At 40.9% G+C, this 19,177-nt stretch overlaps 1 protein-coding gene across 1 annotated transcript; it reads right to left on the minus strand.

Moving 5' to 3' along the window:
• Window positions 1-203: 203 nt before the first annotated feature.
• LOC117326177 (histidine triad nucleotide-binding protein 3-like) lies at window positions 204-19,177 on the minus strand. The gene is made up of 5 exons (XM_033882816.1): window positions 19,030-19,177; window positions 14,329-14,446; window positions 13,354-13,420; window positions 12,778-12,904; window positions 204-1,487 (listed from the first exon to the last, which is right to left on the minus strand). The coding sequence occupies exons 1-5, from the start codon at window positions 19,111-19,113 to the stop codon at window positions 1,440-1,442; spliced, it is 444 nt and encodes a 147-aa protein (XP_033738707.1). The 5' UTR covers window positions 19,114-19,177; the 3' UTR covers window positions 204-1,439.

Genomic DNA, 19,177 nt, shown 5'->3' on the forward strand with positions numbered 1-19,177 from the left:
TTGCATCATAGCCTTGCACAAGTTCCGGAATAATGTTTCATATAGAAGACACACTCATGTAATAGGTGTTAACAGCAATTTTAATTGAAATATAACAAGAAATATATTTAAGATAAACGGCATAGTTTTAATGCTGGTGGTTATAATGTAAAACTGCTGGTGAACAAAATTAACGAACTAATGCGTTTCAGCACGGATAACAAAACTATATCAGTTTGAATCATTTTTGGTGATAATAAGACTGCATTAGAATCAGGAATATTATTTTATTCATGTGTCATTTGAAAAGATACATCTACTTATTCAGCGTGCATTCAATCTTAACTTTGTTTCGTTTTTAACTGCATATCTGTATTTTGCATTTACCGCTACATTGACCATCACATACTTCATCTTGAACAGTTACGCCACCTGTCGCGTCATATCCGGGGCCGAATTAAAGAATATTATACGGCTATGCCGAAAAAATCTAGATCATATATGTTGTTGCTTAAAGTAACCAACGCCCTTTCGCCGTTAATCAGCAAATATAGCAACTTATGTTAACCCAACCAAAAATTTCTATTTTCAAAAACGAATGAATAAAACATCCATAAAATAACGCGATAAATGCCAGCTTTATGATTCCTATTTCGTCAATGCATTCATATACAGATTAAACGACACATGAAACGGCCATATTAACACAGAATGATTCAAAAGAATACAGTTAAAAATGTTCCAAACAAATCACGGTATGAATCAGCAGAAATGCATGGTGCCAATACAATGATGAAATTGCATATCATCACAATGTCACAATGTTTGTTTTAAATTCATCATTCAAATAATGTGTCCATGTTATACAGACGCTTAAAACCAGTTCATTTATGTTTACTAGCTGTCAAATTCCACCCACACTAACCTCTACCTCCCAGAGAGGTCGGCCACACACACCATAGCATACGTACATTACGTACTTATAGATCAAATCAAACAATAATCGATAATAATGAATTACATGAAAACATTATCAAAAGTAGTTAATTAAAAGCTTTCTAAAAAGAAATCTCCCAAGCAGCCATTCTTTCCTGGCCAAGTATCGTGAAAGACTTGATTCATGCCGTCGATAACTTCCAAAGTGTGTCGGACGCTTATATACATTGGCATCAAATCCGAACACTAGGGGGCGTTGATGAGATACTTCCCCATATTTCCAAGCTCCTTATACACACCCAACGTCAATGAAGAAGACCATTTCGTCAATTCACCCGTCAGTGTAAAACGCACCGTTGATTCTGTCTTTATTCACAGTCACTAAAATGATTGCAGGCGCTGATGTTAAAATGAGCAATTTAGTCCGTTTAATGACAATGTGTTTTATGGATATTTCGACAGCACCCCCGCAAATGGTATCACAGTTCGTCCAAATGGCCTTTCATCTGCATATATGATCGCTCCTAAGACTTGGTATCCATTCCTTTCAATCTGCTTATGAGCCACTCTGCCTGCAATAGATATAAAACCAATGTTATATGAAGACCAAAGACAATCGATAAATGAGACGTAAGTACAGCGGCATTGCAGGGAATATTGGTGATTTTGAAACACTAAAAGGATGGCAGGCATTGCCGATCAAAATTCTTATATTCAATTTTAATTTAAGTCAACGGGTTTAAGGCAAAGCGGTTAAGTCCATAGCAGAATCTATCTCATATACACCCCAATCCTTCACACCAGATTCTCCCTCATATACATCCCAATCCTCCACACCAGAAATACACACCAGAGTCTCCCTCATATACACCCCAAACATCCACACCAGAAATACACACCAGAGTCTCCCTCATATACATCCCAATCCTCCACACCAGAACTACACACCAGTCTCCCTCATATACACCCCAATCCTCCACACCAGAGTCTCCCTCATATACACCCCAATCCTCCACACCAGAAATACACACCAGAGTCTCCCTCATATACACCCCAAACATCCACACCAGAGTCTCCCTCTTATACACCCCAATCCTCCACACCAGAGTCTCCCTCATATACACCCCAATCCTCCACACCAGAAATACACACTAGAGTCTCCCTCATATACACCCCAAACATCCACACCAGAGTCTCCCTCTTATACACCCCAATCCTCCACACCAGAGTCTCCCTCATATACACCCCAATCCTCCACACCAGAGTCTCCCTCTTATACACCCCAATCCTCCACACCAGAAATACACACCAGAGTCTCCCTCATATACACCCCAACCCTCCACACCAGAAATACACACCAGATTTTCCCTCATATACACCCCAATCCTCCACACCAGAAATACACACCAGAGTCTCCCTCATATACACCCCAACCCTCCACACCAGAAATACACACCAGAGTCTCCCTCATATACACCCCAATCCTCCACACCAGTCTCCCTCATATACACCCCAATCCTCCACACCAGTCTCCCTCATATACACCCCAATCCTCCACACCAGTCTCCCTCCTATACATCCCAATCCTCCACACCAGAGTCTCCCTCATATACACCCCAATCCTCCACACCAGAAATACACACCAGAGTCTCCCTCATATACACCCCAATCCTCCACACCAGTCTCCCTCCTATACATCCCAATCCTCCACACCAGTCTCCCTCCTATACATCCCAATCCTCCACACCAGAAATACACACCAGAGTCTCCCTCATATACACCCCAATCCTCCACACCAGTCTCCCTCCTATACATCCCAATCCTCCACACCAGTCTCCCTCATATACACCCCAATCCTCCACACCAGAAATACACACCAGAGTCTCCCTCATATACACCCCAATCCTCCACACCAGAAATACACACCAGATTCTCCCTTATATACACCCCAATCCTCCACACCAGAGTTCCCCCCATATACACCCCAATCCTCCACACCAGAACTACACACCAGTCTCCCTCATATACACCCCAATCCTCCACACCAGTCTCCCTCATATACACCCCAATCCTCCACACCAGAAATACACACCAGTCTCCCTCATATACACCCCAATCCTCCACACCAGAGTCTCCCTCATATACACCCCAATCCTCCACAGCAGAGTCTCCCTCATATACACCCCAATCCTCCACAGCAGAGTCTCCCTCATATACACCCCAATCCTCCACACCAGAAATACACACCAGATTCTCCCTCCTATACACCCCAATCCTCCACACCAGAAATACACACCAGATTCTCCCTCATATACACCCCAACCCTCCACACCAGAGTCTCCCTCATATACACCCCAACCCTCCACACTAGAAATACACACCAGATTCTCCCTCCTATACACCCTAATCCTCCACACCAGAAATACACACCAGAGTCTCCCTCATATACATCCCAATCCTCCACACCAGAGTCTCCCTCATATACACCCCAATCCTCCACACCAGAACTACACACCAGTCTCCCTCATATACACCCCAATCCTCCACACCAGAACTACACACCAGTCTCCCTCATATACACCACAATCCTCCACACCAGTCTCCCTCCTTTACATCCCAATCCTCCACACCAGATATTAACCTCATAATCTCCCTCATACACACCACATCGTATATTATTACCAATATTGTTTTCAAGTTTCTTGTTACAGAAATATATAAACAAAAACTGATCACTTATTTTGCCTAAATCTAGTATATTTATTGCTTTAATTCCTTGTCAATCTCGAAATTCTCAAATAACTCTACCCAATAAACATTTAATATAGTGTTTAAGGTGTGCACTGGACAAAAATGGTTATACAATAAGAATTCGATCCCGGGGGTGTCCTTGGGCGCGATTGTGAAGTTAACCCTATAGTATTGCAAGAACACGTTCTCGTTAAATCTCGCCCAAACGACGAGAACACGACCGAGAACAAGATGGAGGTCACCATGCGGGGAGTTAGTTTATAGAGACAAACTAGTACTGGTTCGTCGGTTTTTCGGCATAGCCGTATAATATTCTTTTGGCCCCGGATATGACGCGACAGGTGGCGTTACTGGTCAAGATGAAGTATGTGATTGGTCAATGAAGTGATAAATGCAAAATGCAGATATGCAGTTAAAAACGAAACAAAGTTAAGATTGAATGCAATCTGAATAAGAGAATGTATCTATCCAAACGACACAGTAATAAAATTATATTCATCTAATTTTGTTATCAGTGCTGAAACGCGTTCGTTAATTTATTTCACCAGCAGATTTACACTATAACCACCAGCATTGACGGACCTGTAGATGTAAATACAGGTCTTTGAAGTCTTTGTCAAGGCTCGTTTGAAAGCAACATAAAATCATTAAAATATTTCATTAACCAACAACTCTGGTCCTACTGGTCAAACGTACAAAAGATGTATTAACGGCCATGGTCAGGATCACTTGTTCCGGGAACAGTGTTCCAGGTCGGTGTTCTTTGTGTTTGGACAATTGGGGCCGCGGATGTCGAGTGGTAAAGGTCTCCTCCAAAACCATGGCACATCCTTAAATGACCGTGGCTGTTAATAGGACGTTAAACAAAATAAACCAAAATTTGGACATAATTTCACCACAAGAACAATTTCCCCGTGTCAAAAATATCTCGCCCAAGGTCGTCGAAGTGCGTGATTTGCGACTTTCGATCTACTGCTTAAAAGAGCTTTCATTGCTGTGACGTCATGTTCAACCAGTATGATCCGAAAGTGTTAGCTGTACAGGGGTTAAACACGATTTTTTTTTGGAATTCGATTATGGTAAGAAGATTAAAATTTAATGTTTAAAGCGACTGCTGATTTCTACATAGAAATAGTGAAACAGGTTTAAAAGTTATCGATACACGATCGTACATCAAAAATCAATCTTAATTTCAGGTATCTGTTTTATAAAATGGAATATTTTCACAGCTGATTTGTAGAAAATCAATCAGGTTAAATTTCGCACACAAACTAACTGCAATTAACTTCCATTTACATTTTCGTGCACTTTCTATTGACACGCTCAATTTCGCTAGAAATCTAGACTGAAAAGTACATGTACATATCAGAACGCCAGCCCAAAGTACATGTACATATCAGAACGCCAGCCCAACAACGACCGATATTATATATGTGTGTGAGCGTGTGTGTGGGTGTGTGTGTGTGTAAGTATTTCAGACATTTTGGAGTGAAAACACACTTATATCATTTAAATTTAATTACTCTATCTATCATCTCTCTGATTCTGAAAGAAAAACCAGAAAACAAAATTAATCCTGTCTATGATTCTAAATGTCGAATGTCGATACAACTGGCCATAATTACGAACAGCTGTCATAACGATAATGTGTTTTGGAGAGTAAAATGATAAAATCACCGATTGGAATGAAGGCAAATCGTCACACCCTCGGACGATACGCATCGGGGGGCCTATTATAGACGTACAGTATAATTACGTATGTTGTGAAATGGTCATTGCGTGGGCCTCGTTTATGTCCAGTTTTTACACCCATACCGCGATATCCTCAGCAGAAAAGCGGCGACGATCACGAGCGTCACCTAATCTCGCTCGACATCGCACAGACTAATCCGACTCGCGTTTTAAAGCTACCATACTAAGTTTTACTGGTATAATTGTAATTAGTTCTACAAAAAATATTCGTCAAATATAGAAAATAATATTGATTGCTTCTTTATTTCACACCTAAGACACATTTACTCAGACAGAGCCTAGTTTGGGTCAGTCATTATACGTCTTGTTTTCGCCCAAATCGATTAGCGGTGTATAATGGGCAGTTTTACACGCGTAATGGATAATTTTATCATACAGCAATCTGCGATATAACGATGAGAGCGATATCATAAAGAAAAAAATAACCCTGTGTTTTTGTAGTCTGATTTTAATCAACAGTGCCGAGCTGTGTATCAAACAAACCCTATGATGAAAACTACTACTTAATGAATAACAATATCAATTTTGTTTACCAATGTTAAAAAACTGCCAAAACAGCAAATTGCTTATAGGGAGCAAACACATACGTTTATCAATATTTGTTATTCCCGCAATGTCAGCATATTTTTACGGCCATTTGCGCAGTCGGGCGAGTTTGTTTCACACGTGCTGACACTGACATGGCACGCTTACAACGTTTTGTATTTCACATTAAAGCTGATTCTGGGGACTGTCTTGTGGTTGTGTCCTTTGACAAGACTTTTTTTTTTAATTAGACAAGAAAACATTTTATCTGAAGTGATCTGTCTGTCATACGACGGGCCTCTCGTATATTGTTCAGCGGGAGTAGCCACCAACTACTACAAGGAGTATCCGCCTCAAAATGAACCTGCCTAGGCACTGAGCGATAAAACCAGCATGTACAGGGATGATGCAAGATGAAATACGGCAGTTTTCGAATAATTCCTCTCTGAAATATAATAGTTACCTATACTTTTCACACATTCGCCATTTTGACCGCCTCGAAGAATGAAACTTCAAACAACACTTATCCGTACATGTTTTTATGCAGATTTCATTCCTTCACAAACAGAAATACATAATCTGCCTATACTTGGTGAGGTTGTTATTTTATTTTGATTTATTTGTTGTCGTTTTATACATAAATAAATTCCGACGCTAGACGGGGTAGGAGTAAACTTACATAGGGTCACATTTGCGTTTGACGCATATGCTAACAAGTAAAAGGCAGAAATAAAAGAGTCTGGTTGGGAACGATTGAATAGAAAGGTTATTCTGAAGGGGTATTTGCCTCAAAATATGTACATAACCTGTTTATGCAACTAGTTTCAACTTGGGAAGTTTTCTCTGTCATTTATTTCATTACATGGTGACGTAAAAAGCTAGTTGTCATTCCCGTATCATGCAATTACGCAAACAGGTGTGATGTGGGTGGCGATAGACATTGGTCGGGTTCTTCGTTATCAGTAGATCAGGTATCACTGACGCCATGTAAATAATGTAGTTATGACATTTCATTGATTTTCAGAACTTTTTGTTTGTTTCCTTCAAGCAAAACAGCGAGTATTTCAGGACAGGAAAAAACTCTGCATCACTGGTCTTTCGGACAAGGTCGAGTCAAAAGTACAATGATGCACTTGCCAAAATAAGGTACAATAGTGGCACAATTAAACTGAATTGGAAACACCATAAATTTCCCATAGGAATAGGTGAAAATTGCGAAATTTTGCACTTGCCTAACGGCCAATTAGTCACCGATATTCCCTTTCTAACATACCACATATACTTGCCCTGGGATCTGATTGTATGTGTATTTCAGAGATATTCGCGCAAAAAGGCACAATGTTGATTCAGGCAAGTTGTACATCCATTTGGCTATGTCCATTTCCAACTCTCGCCCGCGACAGGCGTTACGTGTTTAAAGCCATGGAGACGGACCTATCATCACTTTATCGTAACGATTTGGTACCGTATCATAAAACAGCTAACTTGGTACTCGTTAAATCAAGTCATTTAGATATCACTTCGTGATAAACTGTTTCACTCTACCTTCAGGCTCAGGAAATGGTTTACTCTTCGGGAACATAGTCATGCATATTTCAATTTAATTCGGGTCCATTTTAATTGTTTATTTTCATATTACATTACATCATTGAAATTATGAAAAAAAAAAAAAAAAAAAACATATATATATACAAAAAAAATAATCGGTTGAATTAGATGACAGAGTTTTTGCTGAAATGGTTTTCTTGTTGAAGTCAAAGCGTTTTGTTGACGCATTGTTGAAAATGTAAACAATATCTCCCTTGTCTTCGAGAGTGAAATCACAGCTGCATGACACAAAAGAAAACGATAATGGCTACACGAAGTGCATGTATTCTTAAGCTCGCTAAGCTTTATTTTTTGTTCTTTAGAAGGATCAAACATGGAAATATCTACACCATAGCCGGAAGAAGACATACCAATAAAAAGTTAGTGAACGTCTTATATGTTTGTTTGCTTGCTGGGTTTATCCCCCGGGAACAGCTAGGGTCATTTTAGGCAGGGTCTCCATGTAGTAGTCGGTGACTACCTTCCTGAACAACAAACGGGAGGCCATTCACATGCCACCTAGAGCAATAAGGGAAACATTTCTAGCCCTAAGACAAAACCACGACAGCATATCAGCCTCAAGACTTACACATTCAAGGCAGAGTTTGACATAAGCCAATGTATTAGGGACGTAAATCTAATCCTGTCATATCGTGGTGTATTTTACGGTACAAAATATGACACGTGTATAATATAGGAACTTGGCACGAATTCCCAACCAACCCATGGACTGTATATATGTTTATAGTTATAATAAGACCATGTTCTCCGGAAGAGTAAGCGTCTTCTGTATTATGGACGACACCCGCCTAGGTCAAGTCAGGGTTAAGTAACGTTCTCAAAAGGAGAACTAGGGTAGTGGTAACATAACCAGTCCGCATATCAACAATCATCGAATACATCAGACTACATATCGCATAAAGAAATGGACTATTTCCAAATGAGAGCATGCCATCGACCATAGAATTTTCCCATTGTCTTCATCAACCTGTATCTCGAGAATCCTTGTTTTGCTAATTTCTCAGTCAGTAATCGACACCTGTCTCAATGACAATGACAATTGTTTATTCTTGTAAACAGTACAGTGCCGAGAATATGAACATTAACAAATGGATAACAATGATACATGGTAAAACAGGATGGACGTCAGTATTGTGAATTAATTATCTCATTTGTATCAATATAGATACGGAACTCATAAAAATTAACTGGGCCATGTAAACACCGAAGGTAGGGAAGCAATGATGCTACTATCTAGAAATGGAAAATTAGAAATCGAAAATTGAAATCGTCAGACCGTTCATACTAGTTAGTTGTAATTGTAAGTAAAGATCACGGTAAGTGTCTGATGTTGAAGAGTGTGTAATCCTTGATTTCAAATTCTACAGGGTATATTCGGTCGACAAGGTCAATGAAGTTTTTGTTATTTCAAGATAGCAAGTCGTCTATATACCCATAGATGAAACAGAATTGGAAAGGCCTCTGCTGCCTATCGGCCAACGGATACGGCTAAAGGGAGATAATTCTATTTTTAATTGATACGAAATATCCACTGCATAAAATACGCAGCAGTCTTATATTTATGTTAGTTATAAAAGCTTTATGGATAGTCCTTTGTTAAAATTGAGGGAAAAGATTCTTGAAATATTTTATATTTGATGTTCGTTTAGGAGCTAAATCGGTTACTCCTTTAACATAAGATCCGACAATCACATAATTGTACAGACTCTTAGGTCAGTTTCTCGCCGACTAATCCTCTAACATTTAACAGATATGCGTTTTATTTCAACACGATGAACAGACAGACTAACTATGTTCAGATGAAAGTATTAATCATACTTTCCCCTGCAGTAATCACAACAATATATAATCTTATTTAGCTGAAAACAGTCGTGAAATTTATATTAAACGGTCTTGTAGGCCTAGTAGATAATGGTGTACATTTCTATCGCGGCTGATGAGAACCATTAGCTTTTTCGCTTTATCGAACCGAGAAAAGCCGCAAAAAACGGCGCTTTTTCGGTCCGAAAGGAGAAAAATTCAGTCGGTAATTAGGAGTTGCTCATTTTGCTCTTTCGTGGTACAAATGGTGCTTGATTTTCGGAGGCGAAAAAGTGCCATTTCAAAAAATCAAACCGTACTTTGCCACTATTTCGCTCTGAAAAAGGGACAGTTTAATTTTATCTATTTTTTTATGCTTATCCGGTTAAAAAAACTAAAAAACGACGTCCCACGGAAAAAGCAAAATAAGCAACTCGCTAATTAATAACCAAGGTAGGCCCCTTTTCGGTTTTTCGCCCTACGAAAGCCAAGTTGGCCCTTATGCTTGGGTTGACCGTGGATCATACTGTACTAGGGCTGGGGTTGACCGCGGTTCATACAGTACTAGGGCTGGGGTTGACCGTGGGGTTGACCGTGGATCATACAGTACTAGGGCTGGGGTTGACCGTGGTGTTGACCGCGGATCATACAGTACTAGGGCTGGGGTTGACCGTGGGGTTGACCGTGGATCATACTGTACTAGGGCTGGGGTTGACCGTGGATCATACTGTACTAGGGTTTGGGTTGACCGTGGGGTTGACCGTGGATCATACTGTACTAGGGCTGTGGTTGAGCGTGGATCATACTGTACAAGGGCTGTGGTTGACCGTGGATCATACAGTACTAGGGCTGGGGTTGACCGTAGGGTTGACCGCGGATCATACAGTACTAGGGCTGGGGTTGACCGTGGATCATACAGTACTAGGGCTGGGGTTGACCGTTTGGTTGACCGTGGATCATACTGTACTAGGGCTGGATTGACCGTTTGGTTGACCGTGGATCATACTGTACTAGGGCTGGGGTTGACCGTGGGGTTGACCGTGGATCATACTGTACTAGGGCTGGGGTTGACCGTGGGGTTGACCGTGGATCATACTGTACTAGGGCTTGGGTTGACCGTGGGGTTGACCGTGGATCATACTGTACTAGGGCTGGGGTTGACCGTATGGTTGACCGTGGATCATACTGTACTAGGGCTGGGGTTGACCGTAGGGTTGACCGTGGATCATACTGTACTAGGGCTGGGGTTGACCGTATGGTTGACCGTGGATCATACTGTACTAGGGCTGGGGTTGACCGTGGGGTTGACCGTGGATCATACTGTACTAGGGCTGGGGTTGACCGTGGGGTTGACCGTGGATCATACTGTACTAGGGCTGGGGTTGACCGTGGGGTTGACCGTGGTCATACAGTACTAGAGCTGGGGTTGATCGTGGTCATACTGTACAAGGGCTGGGGTTGACCGTGGGGTTGACCGCGGATCATACAGTACTAGGGCTGGGGTTGACCGCGGATCATACTGTACTAGGGCTGGGGTTGACCGTGGATCATACTGTACTAGGGTTTGGGTTGACCGTGGGGTTGACCGCGGATCATACTGTACTAGGGCTGGGGTTGACTGTGGGGTTGACCGCGGATCATACTGTACTAGGGCTGGGGTTGATCGTGGTCATACTGTACTAGGGCTGTGGTTGACCGTGGGGTTGACCGCGGATCATACTGTACTAGGGCTGGGGTTGACCGTGGGGTTGACCGCGGATCATACTGTACTAGGGCTAGGGTTGACCGCGGATCATACAGTACTAGGGCTGGGGTTGACCGTGGATCATACAGTACTAGGGCTGGGGTTGACCGTTTGGTTGACCGTGGATCATACTGTACTAGGGCTGGATTGACCGTTTGGTTGACCGTGGATCATACTGTACTAGGGCTGGGGTTGACCGTGGGGTTGACCGTGGATCATACTGTACTAGGGCTGGGGTTGACCGTGGGGTTGACCGTGGATCATACTGTACTAGGGCTGGGGTTGACCGTGGGGTTGACCGTGGATCATACTGTACTAGGGCTGGGGTTGACCGTTTGGTTGACCGTGGATCATACTGTACTAGGGCTGGGGTTGACCGTGGGGTTGACCGTGGATCATACTGTACTAGGGCTGGGGTTGACCGTATGGTTGACCGTGGATCATACTGTACTAGGGCTGGGGTTGACCGTAGGGTTGACCGTGGATCATACTGTACTAGGGCTGGGGTTGACCGTAGGGTTGACCGTGGATCATACTGTACTAGGGCTGGGGTTGACCGTGGGGTTGACCGTGGTCATACAGTACTAGAGCTGGGGTTGATCGTGGTCATACTGTACAAGGGCTGGGGTTGACCGTGGGGTTGACCGCGGATCATACAGTACTAGGGCTGGGGTTGACCGCGGATCATACTGTACTAGGGCTGGGGTTGACCGTGGATCATACTGTACTAGGGTTTGGGTTGACCGTGGGGTTGACCGCGGATCATACTGTACTAGGGCTGGGGTTGACTGTGGGGTTGACCGCGGATCATACTGTACTAGGGCTGGGGTTGATCGTGGTCATACTGTACTAGGGCTGTGGTTGACCGTGGGGTTGACCGCGGATCATACTGTACTAGGGCTGGGGTTGACCGTGGGGTTGACCGCGGATCATACTGTACTAGGGCTGGGGTTGACCGTGGATCATACTGTACTAGGGCTGGGGTTGACCGTGGGGGTGACCGTGGGGTTGACCGCGGATCATACAGTACTAGGGCTGGGGTTGACCGTGGGGGTGACCGTGGGGTTGACCGTGGGGTTGACCGCGGATCACACTGTACTAGGGCTGGGGTTGACCGTGGATCATACTGTACTAGGGCTGGGGTTGACCGTGGGGGTGACCGTGGGGTTGACCGCGGATCATACAGTACTAGGGCTGGGGTTGACCGTGGGGTTGACCGTGGATCGTACTGTACTAGGGCTGTGGTTGAGCGTGGATCATACAGTACTAGGGCTGGTGTTGACCGTAGGGTTGACCGTGGATCATACAGTACAAGGGCTGGGGTTGACCGTAGGGTTGACCGCGGATCATACAGTACTAGGGCTGGGGTTGACCGTAGGGTTGACCGTGGTCATACAGTACTAGGGCTGTGGTTGACCGTGGATCATACTGTACTAGGGCTGGGGTTGACCGTAGGGTTGACCGCGGATAATACTGTACTAGGCCAAAGTAACAAAATTACATCATCAACCAAACCCAATTTAATTAAAATCAGATGTACATTTGCACTACGGTATGCTACTCTCTGTTCATACAGAGAGTAGCATAGTGCAATGGTACATCTGATTTTAATTAGATTGAACCAATTCGAAAGAACATTTTAACTATGAAATGAGAAGGGAGTATTTGTATAACATACTTACTGTGACAAACCAGAAAGAATTTGGTCTAAATATACATCGAGCTATAAATCCCATATCTGATGTGGGACTTAACACGTGTAAATGGAGGTGGCTGACACTTGTAAATGGTGGCCAGTGGAAACCAAATCTGTAAATAGTAACAAAGATATAAAGTTGACAAATTTTCTGACCAAGAGAGAGAAACGGTTTCAAGAAAGGCTCTCCGAGTCTTTGAATAGTTCTACTAGTGTTGCAGACAGTTAAGTAAATTCTACTGGAAAAAATATAAGAAAAATGCCCCATTGCATATACTTACCAGAAGTGTCTTACTCAAATACAAGAATAGATTAAATATTTTGAAAACTGTTGCTTTAATAATTGATGTTTTAATTTTTGGAAAAGATATAATTAAACTAATATTTAACACATAATCTTCAAAATAATGCCATAATAATTATAGTTTCAATTTCGAAAAAAAAAATGTCAAAAGTACCTGATTAAACCTATATGGGAGTGGTATTCTGTAACTAAACTTAACTTCTAAAATTTATCAGGAAAATCTATCAAACTATACATTTAAGAATAATAGAACTATACCTTGCTTCATCAACATCCGCACTTTGCTGTTTGAGGAAGTCTCTTCCCACCTCTACTAGTCTGTCCACTGAAAATAATCAAATCTGATCAAAGAGCGGGTCGACGTCGTTTCCCGTTACACAGAGTTATCTCCCTTATACCGTAAATTTCCATTTCAGTTGCCAGGCCGTTGTTATGAATAGCCAAAATTGAATTTTGATTTAGGCCTTTCCATATTTCATTACAATTAAAATGGGAAACCTGAAGACCTGTCGGACGAATAGAATAATACAATAGGGACCACAGGGGCCTGATAATTTGTTACAGTTCATGCTGGCCTATATATTTAATACGTTTTACGGGACTAGATTAACAGCGGATAAACAATAACATCCTTGTTGTTGATTATGTAATAAACAGTGAACATTGACTTGTCAGATGAAAGACGGATGTAAAACCCGTTAAATAAATAAATTAAAACCAATTAATGAGAATAGCTGCTATCTTCAAGAAATATAATATGCCAATAGGTTTTTCGACATAAAAATGAATAATGGCCCTTTTTTTTGATTGTTTGTCTGTGACACATGTGGCAGTTATACCAGTAGGTTTGCCGCATCTAGGCAGTTTATCGCTTATATTTACGTTCTATTAATGAATCTAAAATATTAATATTAAAATCTCATGTCAATGTGACTTTACAATGTATGGCGGCCATCTTTGTTTACAGGGCAACTTCAGTTATACTCTCATAGATGAAGCTGCTTTTGGTAGGGATTTACTAGTAATATATAAGGGCATTGCCACACCAAATGTAAATATTGTGGTATAAATTAGCCCGCGTTTTCTCTGGCACTGAGACCATGACTCGTGTAGGGACACATACAAAAAATGTACATGGTGTCAGGGCCAGAGAAATTTCGGGCTAGGTATTAATATACATATAAAATGCTATAGTGGTAGATTTAAAATGAAATTTGTTTCTGTTTTCCATACCTAGCGACAGATGACTGTTGTCCAGGCTCTTGGGGTTCTTTATATGATGTTTGGGGACCACGAGGTAATGATGGCGGGTGGCGGGTTTGATGTCTTTGAATATTACAAGCTCTTCATTCTGTAAAGAAGCCGCCGTTTATAATCATATAAAATTTACATATTTTCATTGCTAACTTGGCCTCCATACGATACACATACATCCCACTCCATACACAGGGGCTTGGCACTCGTCATAGGAACGTATCAGGTGCCTGTGACTCCATATTGAAGGAGGCGACTAGGTTTGGACCACAGGGGCTTGGCACGATTTTTCAAATGATGGTCCATATACATATTGACACTATAATACATATATATGCCAAGCCCCTGTGGTTTGGACGGGTTTTGAATTATGTCTGGTTTCTATGGTTTCTCGATGTCCTCCGGTTTGGGGACTTTGAAGACATCAGGAATGATTATGCGTGTATACAAAATGTCTGCTTCATCGTTCTGCATGTGAAGCGTGATAGACGAGTCAAGTGGGAGCCAGGGTTTTCTTCTCCTCAAGTTTGTATTATTATGGTGGCATGGATCTGCCATCACATAGCGAGATAATTTTGTCAACATAGCGAGATAAATATACCATATAGCGAGATAAAACAACCGACATAGCGAGATAAAACAACCGACATAGCGAGATAATTTAATGCGTTTACGAAGTCGCTATCTCGACATCTCGCCGCATTAGACGCTACTACTGACATGGAATTTTTTTCTTGTCAACGTCACGTGACCCCCCATTCGGAAGTTCTAACATGCTTAGGTTACCTGTTTGTTGTAGGTATTGGGCCGTTCAGCTTCCCTGTCCAAGCATCGTTTGCACTGGCGCGCTGAACTTCCGAATGGGGGTCACGTGACGTTGACAAGAAAAAATACATGTCAGTAGTAGCGTCTAATGCGGCGAGATGTCGAGATAGCGACTTCGTAAACGCATTAAATTATCTCGCTATGTCGGTTGTTTTATCTCGCTATGTCGTTTTATTATCTCGCTATATGGTATATTTTATCTCGGTTGTTTTATCTCGCTATGTCGTTTTATTATCTCGCTATATGGTATATTTATCTCGCTATGTTGACAAAATTATCTCGCTATGTGATGGCAGATCCATGCCACCATATATTATACCAAAGAAAGGTAGTTTGTCGCAATTGAAATGCCGGGATGTTATTTTTTCTAACTTCCCTAATTTTATTATTGTTTACAGGAAATCCAATCTGATTAACATCATATCTTGATCTGCGCTCCCGTTCCGGAAACTTAGCTCCGCTACGGAGCGGAGTGCAGATTACGGAACGGGATCGCAGATCAAGATATGATTTTAATCAGATTGCCTGAACTCTATAGGAAATCAATTTTAGAATCCCGGATAGATGATAGCTTTGATGCATACAATAAAGTGAATTTTATTATTTGTTGTACTGTATCTCAAGCCAAAGAATGCACGTATATGTAAAGTATGGTTGTCAATCACGGTGTACTACAAGTACAGATTGATCAGCTATGTGTGTGTGTGTGTGTGTGTGTGTGTGTATTTATTTTTTTTAAAAATTATATTGTTTTGAAACAGGAAAAGATTTGGGTTTTACATGCAAGAAACCAACATGGATCGATTTGGTACTAATTCCTAACCTACCTGTCCGTATATGTAACACGTGCATGTGATGTATGAATCGATACGTACACGTAATATAAGTCCTATCTTCGTTTTGCATATTTATCTTTACGTCTCACGTTTTTTTGTTTTTGTTTTAATTTTTAATTTTTATCAAGGCAAACATGTCTTTCAAAAGGAATATTTAATTCTCTGTCATAGGAATATCTGCTGCAAATATACCTTGCCATCGTCTCCCAAAATGATATTCCCTAAACATCCCTTCACGCTACGCTGAACAGATAACAAGCGTGCATGCGTGTTTGAATAATGCATTTCAATTTTATCAATTACTAATTATTGATCAAGAATATCCCAACAGTATTCCAAACCACAATGTTCACAGTGCATTTTCCTATTCTTTGTAACTGATACACACAGGTAGTAAATGAGACAATCGACAGGAATATAAATTATGACCGGAAAACCTGTGATCCAAATGTTGTCGCAAGACAAGGAACTGTCACCATCGCTGGGACTCTTGAAGTTGCTCCAGGACTTGGGACACAATTCAGATTTGGTTCTATCCATGAACCGTCATGGATTCTTATGAACATATGTCACTTTGTGCACATCTTCCAATACATTCCTGGAGTAGAAGGACCGTATATCTCTATATATGCATTGCCTTCTCGGTAATAAACGGGTTTTTTTCCGAGGACCGTTATCATCATTGGAAACATACGAATAAAGACCAATTACTTGTGTCGTTTGATGTGTGATCATGCAGACCGGACGCAAACAGGAAGTAAAATATGGAGTAACCATGGAGAAAAATTTGTTGTTTTATAAACAAGGTTAACATTTGATCTGGTCATTACATGTGACGACTTTACACCATAAAACAATGTCTGTTTCTGAACCATTAGGACTAAACAATGAAATATTTGAATATGGAAGACATTGTCTTAATGTGAGTATTGTTTCAGTATGAAATAAACTGCAGCCATCCAAATAAGGTCATCGATTTTAAAGATTGTTTACATTAATTAATCTAACTATTAATTATGTTCTTATTGTCACCCTTTTCTGCTATTAGCATCTAAATTATGGTGTTCTAACACCACACAGAGTTGGTGGTCCAAATTATTTTGACGTTTTATCGTTTTTTTTACATGGTTCTGGTGTCGATTAAAAACTGAAAGAATAATAGGAACTGCAAGCTGTGAATATTTTTCTCTCTCTTTTTAGGGGTTTAACGCCCTCGCAACAGACAGTGTCATATGAGGTCAGGTGTCAAGGTCACACCAACAGCCAGGGTCTCATGAGGACGGGTGTCAGGGAGACACCAACAGCTAGGGTCATATGGCTGAATGGTTGAACAGGTAGGTTTTGTGTGATGACATAGCTTTGTGACGTCAGATGAGTTGTAACATCACCTTAGAAAAAGGTGATAAAATGCTATTTTCACGAATGTTTAAAGACATAAATAACTTACACTACTGTACATGTATGAGATTAATATAACATACGGTACTGTATGAAATTAATATAACTTACGGTACTGTATGAAATTAATATAACTTACGGTACTGTATGAAATTAATATAGCTAACGGTACTGTATGAAATTAATATAACTTACGGTACTGTACGAAATTAATATAACTTACGGTACTGTACGAAATTAATATAGCTAACGGTACTGTATGAAATTAATATAGCTAACGGTACTGTATGAAATTAATATAACTTACGGTACTGTATGAAATTAATATAACTTACGGTACTGTATGAAATTAATATAACTTACGGTACTGTATGAAATTAATATAACTTAGCATTCCTTTCCTTATCGATTCATATGGAATTTATTCAACTTGAACTGTAGCATACATATATGTACCTATATTTATAATTTTAGAATTAAGCATGTCAGACGATCTGTTATGAAATGGGATTTCATTAAAAGTTCTCTCCAGATTTTGCAACAGAAACTACATTTCACAAACCTTGTGTGTCTTTAATTGGTCGACAACTCTATAAACAATATTAACTATAATTGTCGACCAATAAAGTCCAGTCAACAGTCGATGTATCGTAGTACTTCAAGTGTTACACCTTACAGTACGTACGTGTTGATATAATATGAGTATGGCCTATTTGTTTCTGTTAATACTAACCAGAAGCAGACGCCTGTGATTAGACTTACAATTGTCACAATTTCTTTCATCAAATCTTAATATATTAGTTTGATATCAAGTGTGTAAGTGAACAGTTTAAGTTCTACAGAGACGTGTGATATACAAATGTACACGTCTCTGAGTTCTACAATGCCTTCAGTACTTTGACATAGCTTGGAAGCACAGGAACTTGGTACGAATTTCCGACTCATATATGGAAATGAAATGTACAGTCCCTATCACTCAGCTGACGGAGCATGCTTCTTTGGCTCATGGGTTAGATCCGGGGATCATCATGCCAGAGACCCGGGTTCGATTCCAGTCGGGGCACTCGGCATGGACTTGTTTTTCCCTATTCTGTCACGTGTATAATTGGAGCATGGGTGGTAAATTGTACCAAATCCCTGTGTGAGTACGGATTAGTAACGACAAGATGGCACTTAATGGATCAGGATCAGAGAGGGAGTGTGTAGGGTAGGCATTGTTAGTTTCGTTGTGCATCCCGCAGGGAGGGGTACATGTACCCTGGACTTTACGCTTTGTACATAGGCCTACATGGCATCGATAATTCAATGACACTGCATACCAGTCCATGTTGTAAACACAAAATGTACTAGATTCTAGCTAAAGCCGCGAACACTTGTATATAATGATCAATAGATGATAGAAAAATAAAATAGATAAAATCCAATTTGAAATCGGAGAATCAATTAGCCTACCCAGAGGCCTACCAGATATAATTTAGTGACAGTGCTCGTACTCATGATCAGTAGACGGTAGTAGCTAATGTTTACAGTTACGTTAGCATCATGCATTTACCAGAAAGTGTCAGTTGGAAGTTGGTAATCTAAGTTGTCATGTGAAAACATGGACAGTTCTTGTACGTACCTCGTATAAAATATCGGTTGCTTTGTCCTGTCCTCTTGCTATCTTACAAAATATACATTTATTATTACCCGAGGAATCCGTCATTTTCACGATATGATTGATGTTAGGAAAATCCCAGAAAAGTTCCGTCAATCAGAAGATACACTAT

This window comes from Pecten maximus, chromosome 4 (assembly GCF_902652985.1).
Source record: "Pecten maximus chromosome 4, xPecMax1.1, whole genome shotgun sequence".
NCBI lineage: Eukaryota > Metazoa > Mollusca > Bivalvia > Pectinida > Pectinidae > Pecten > Pecten maximus.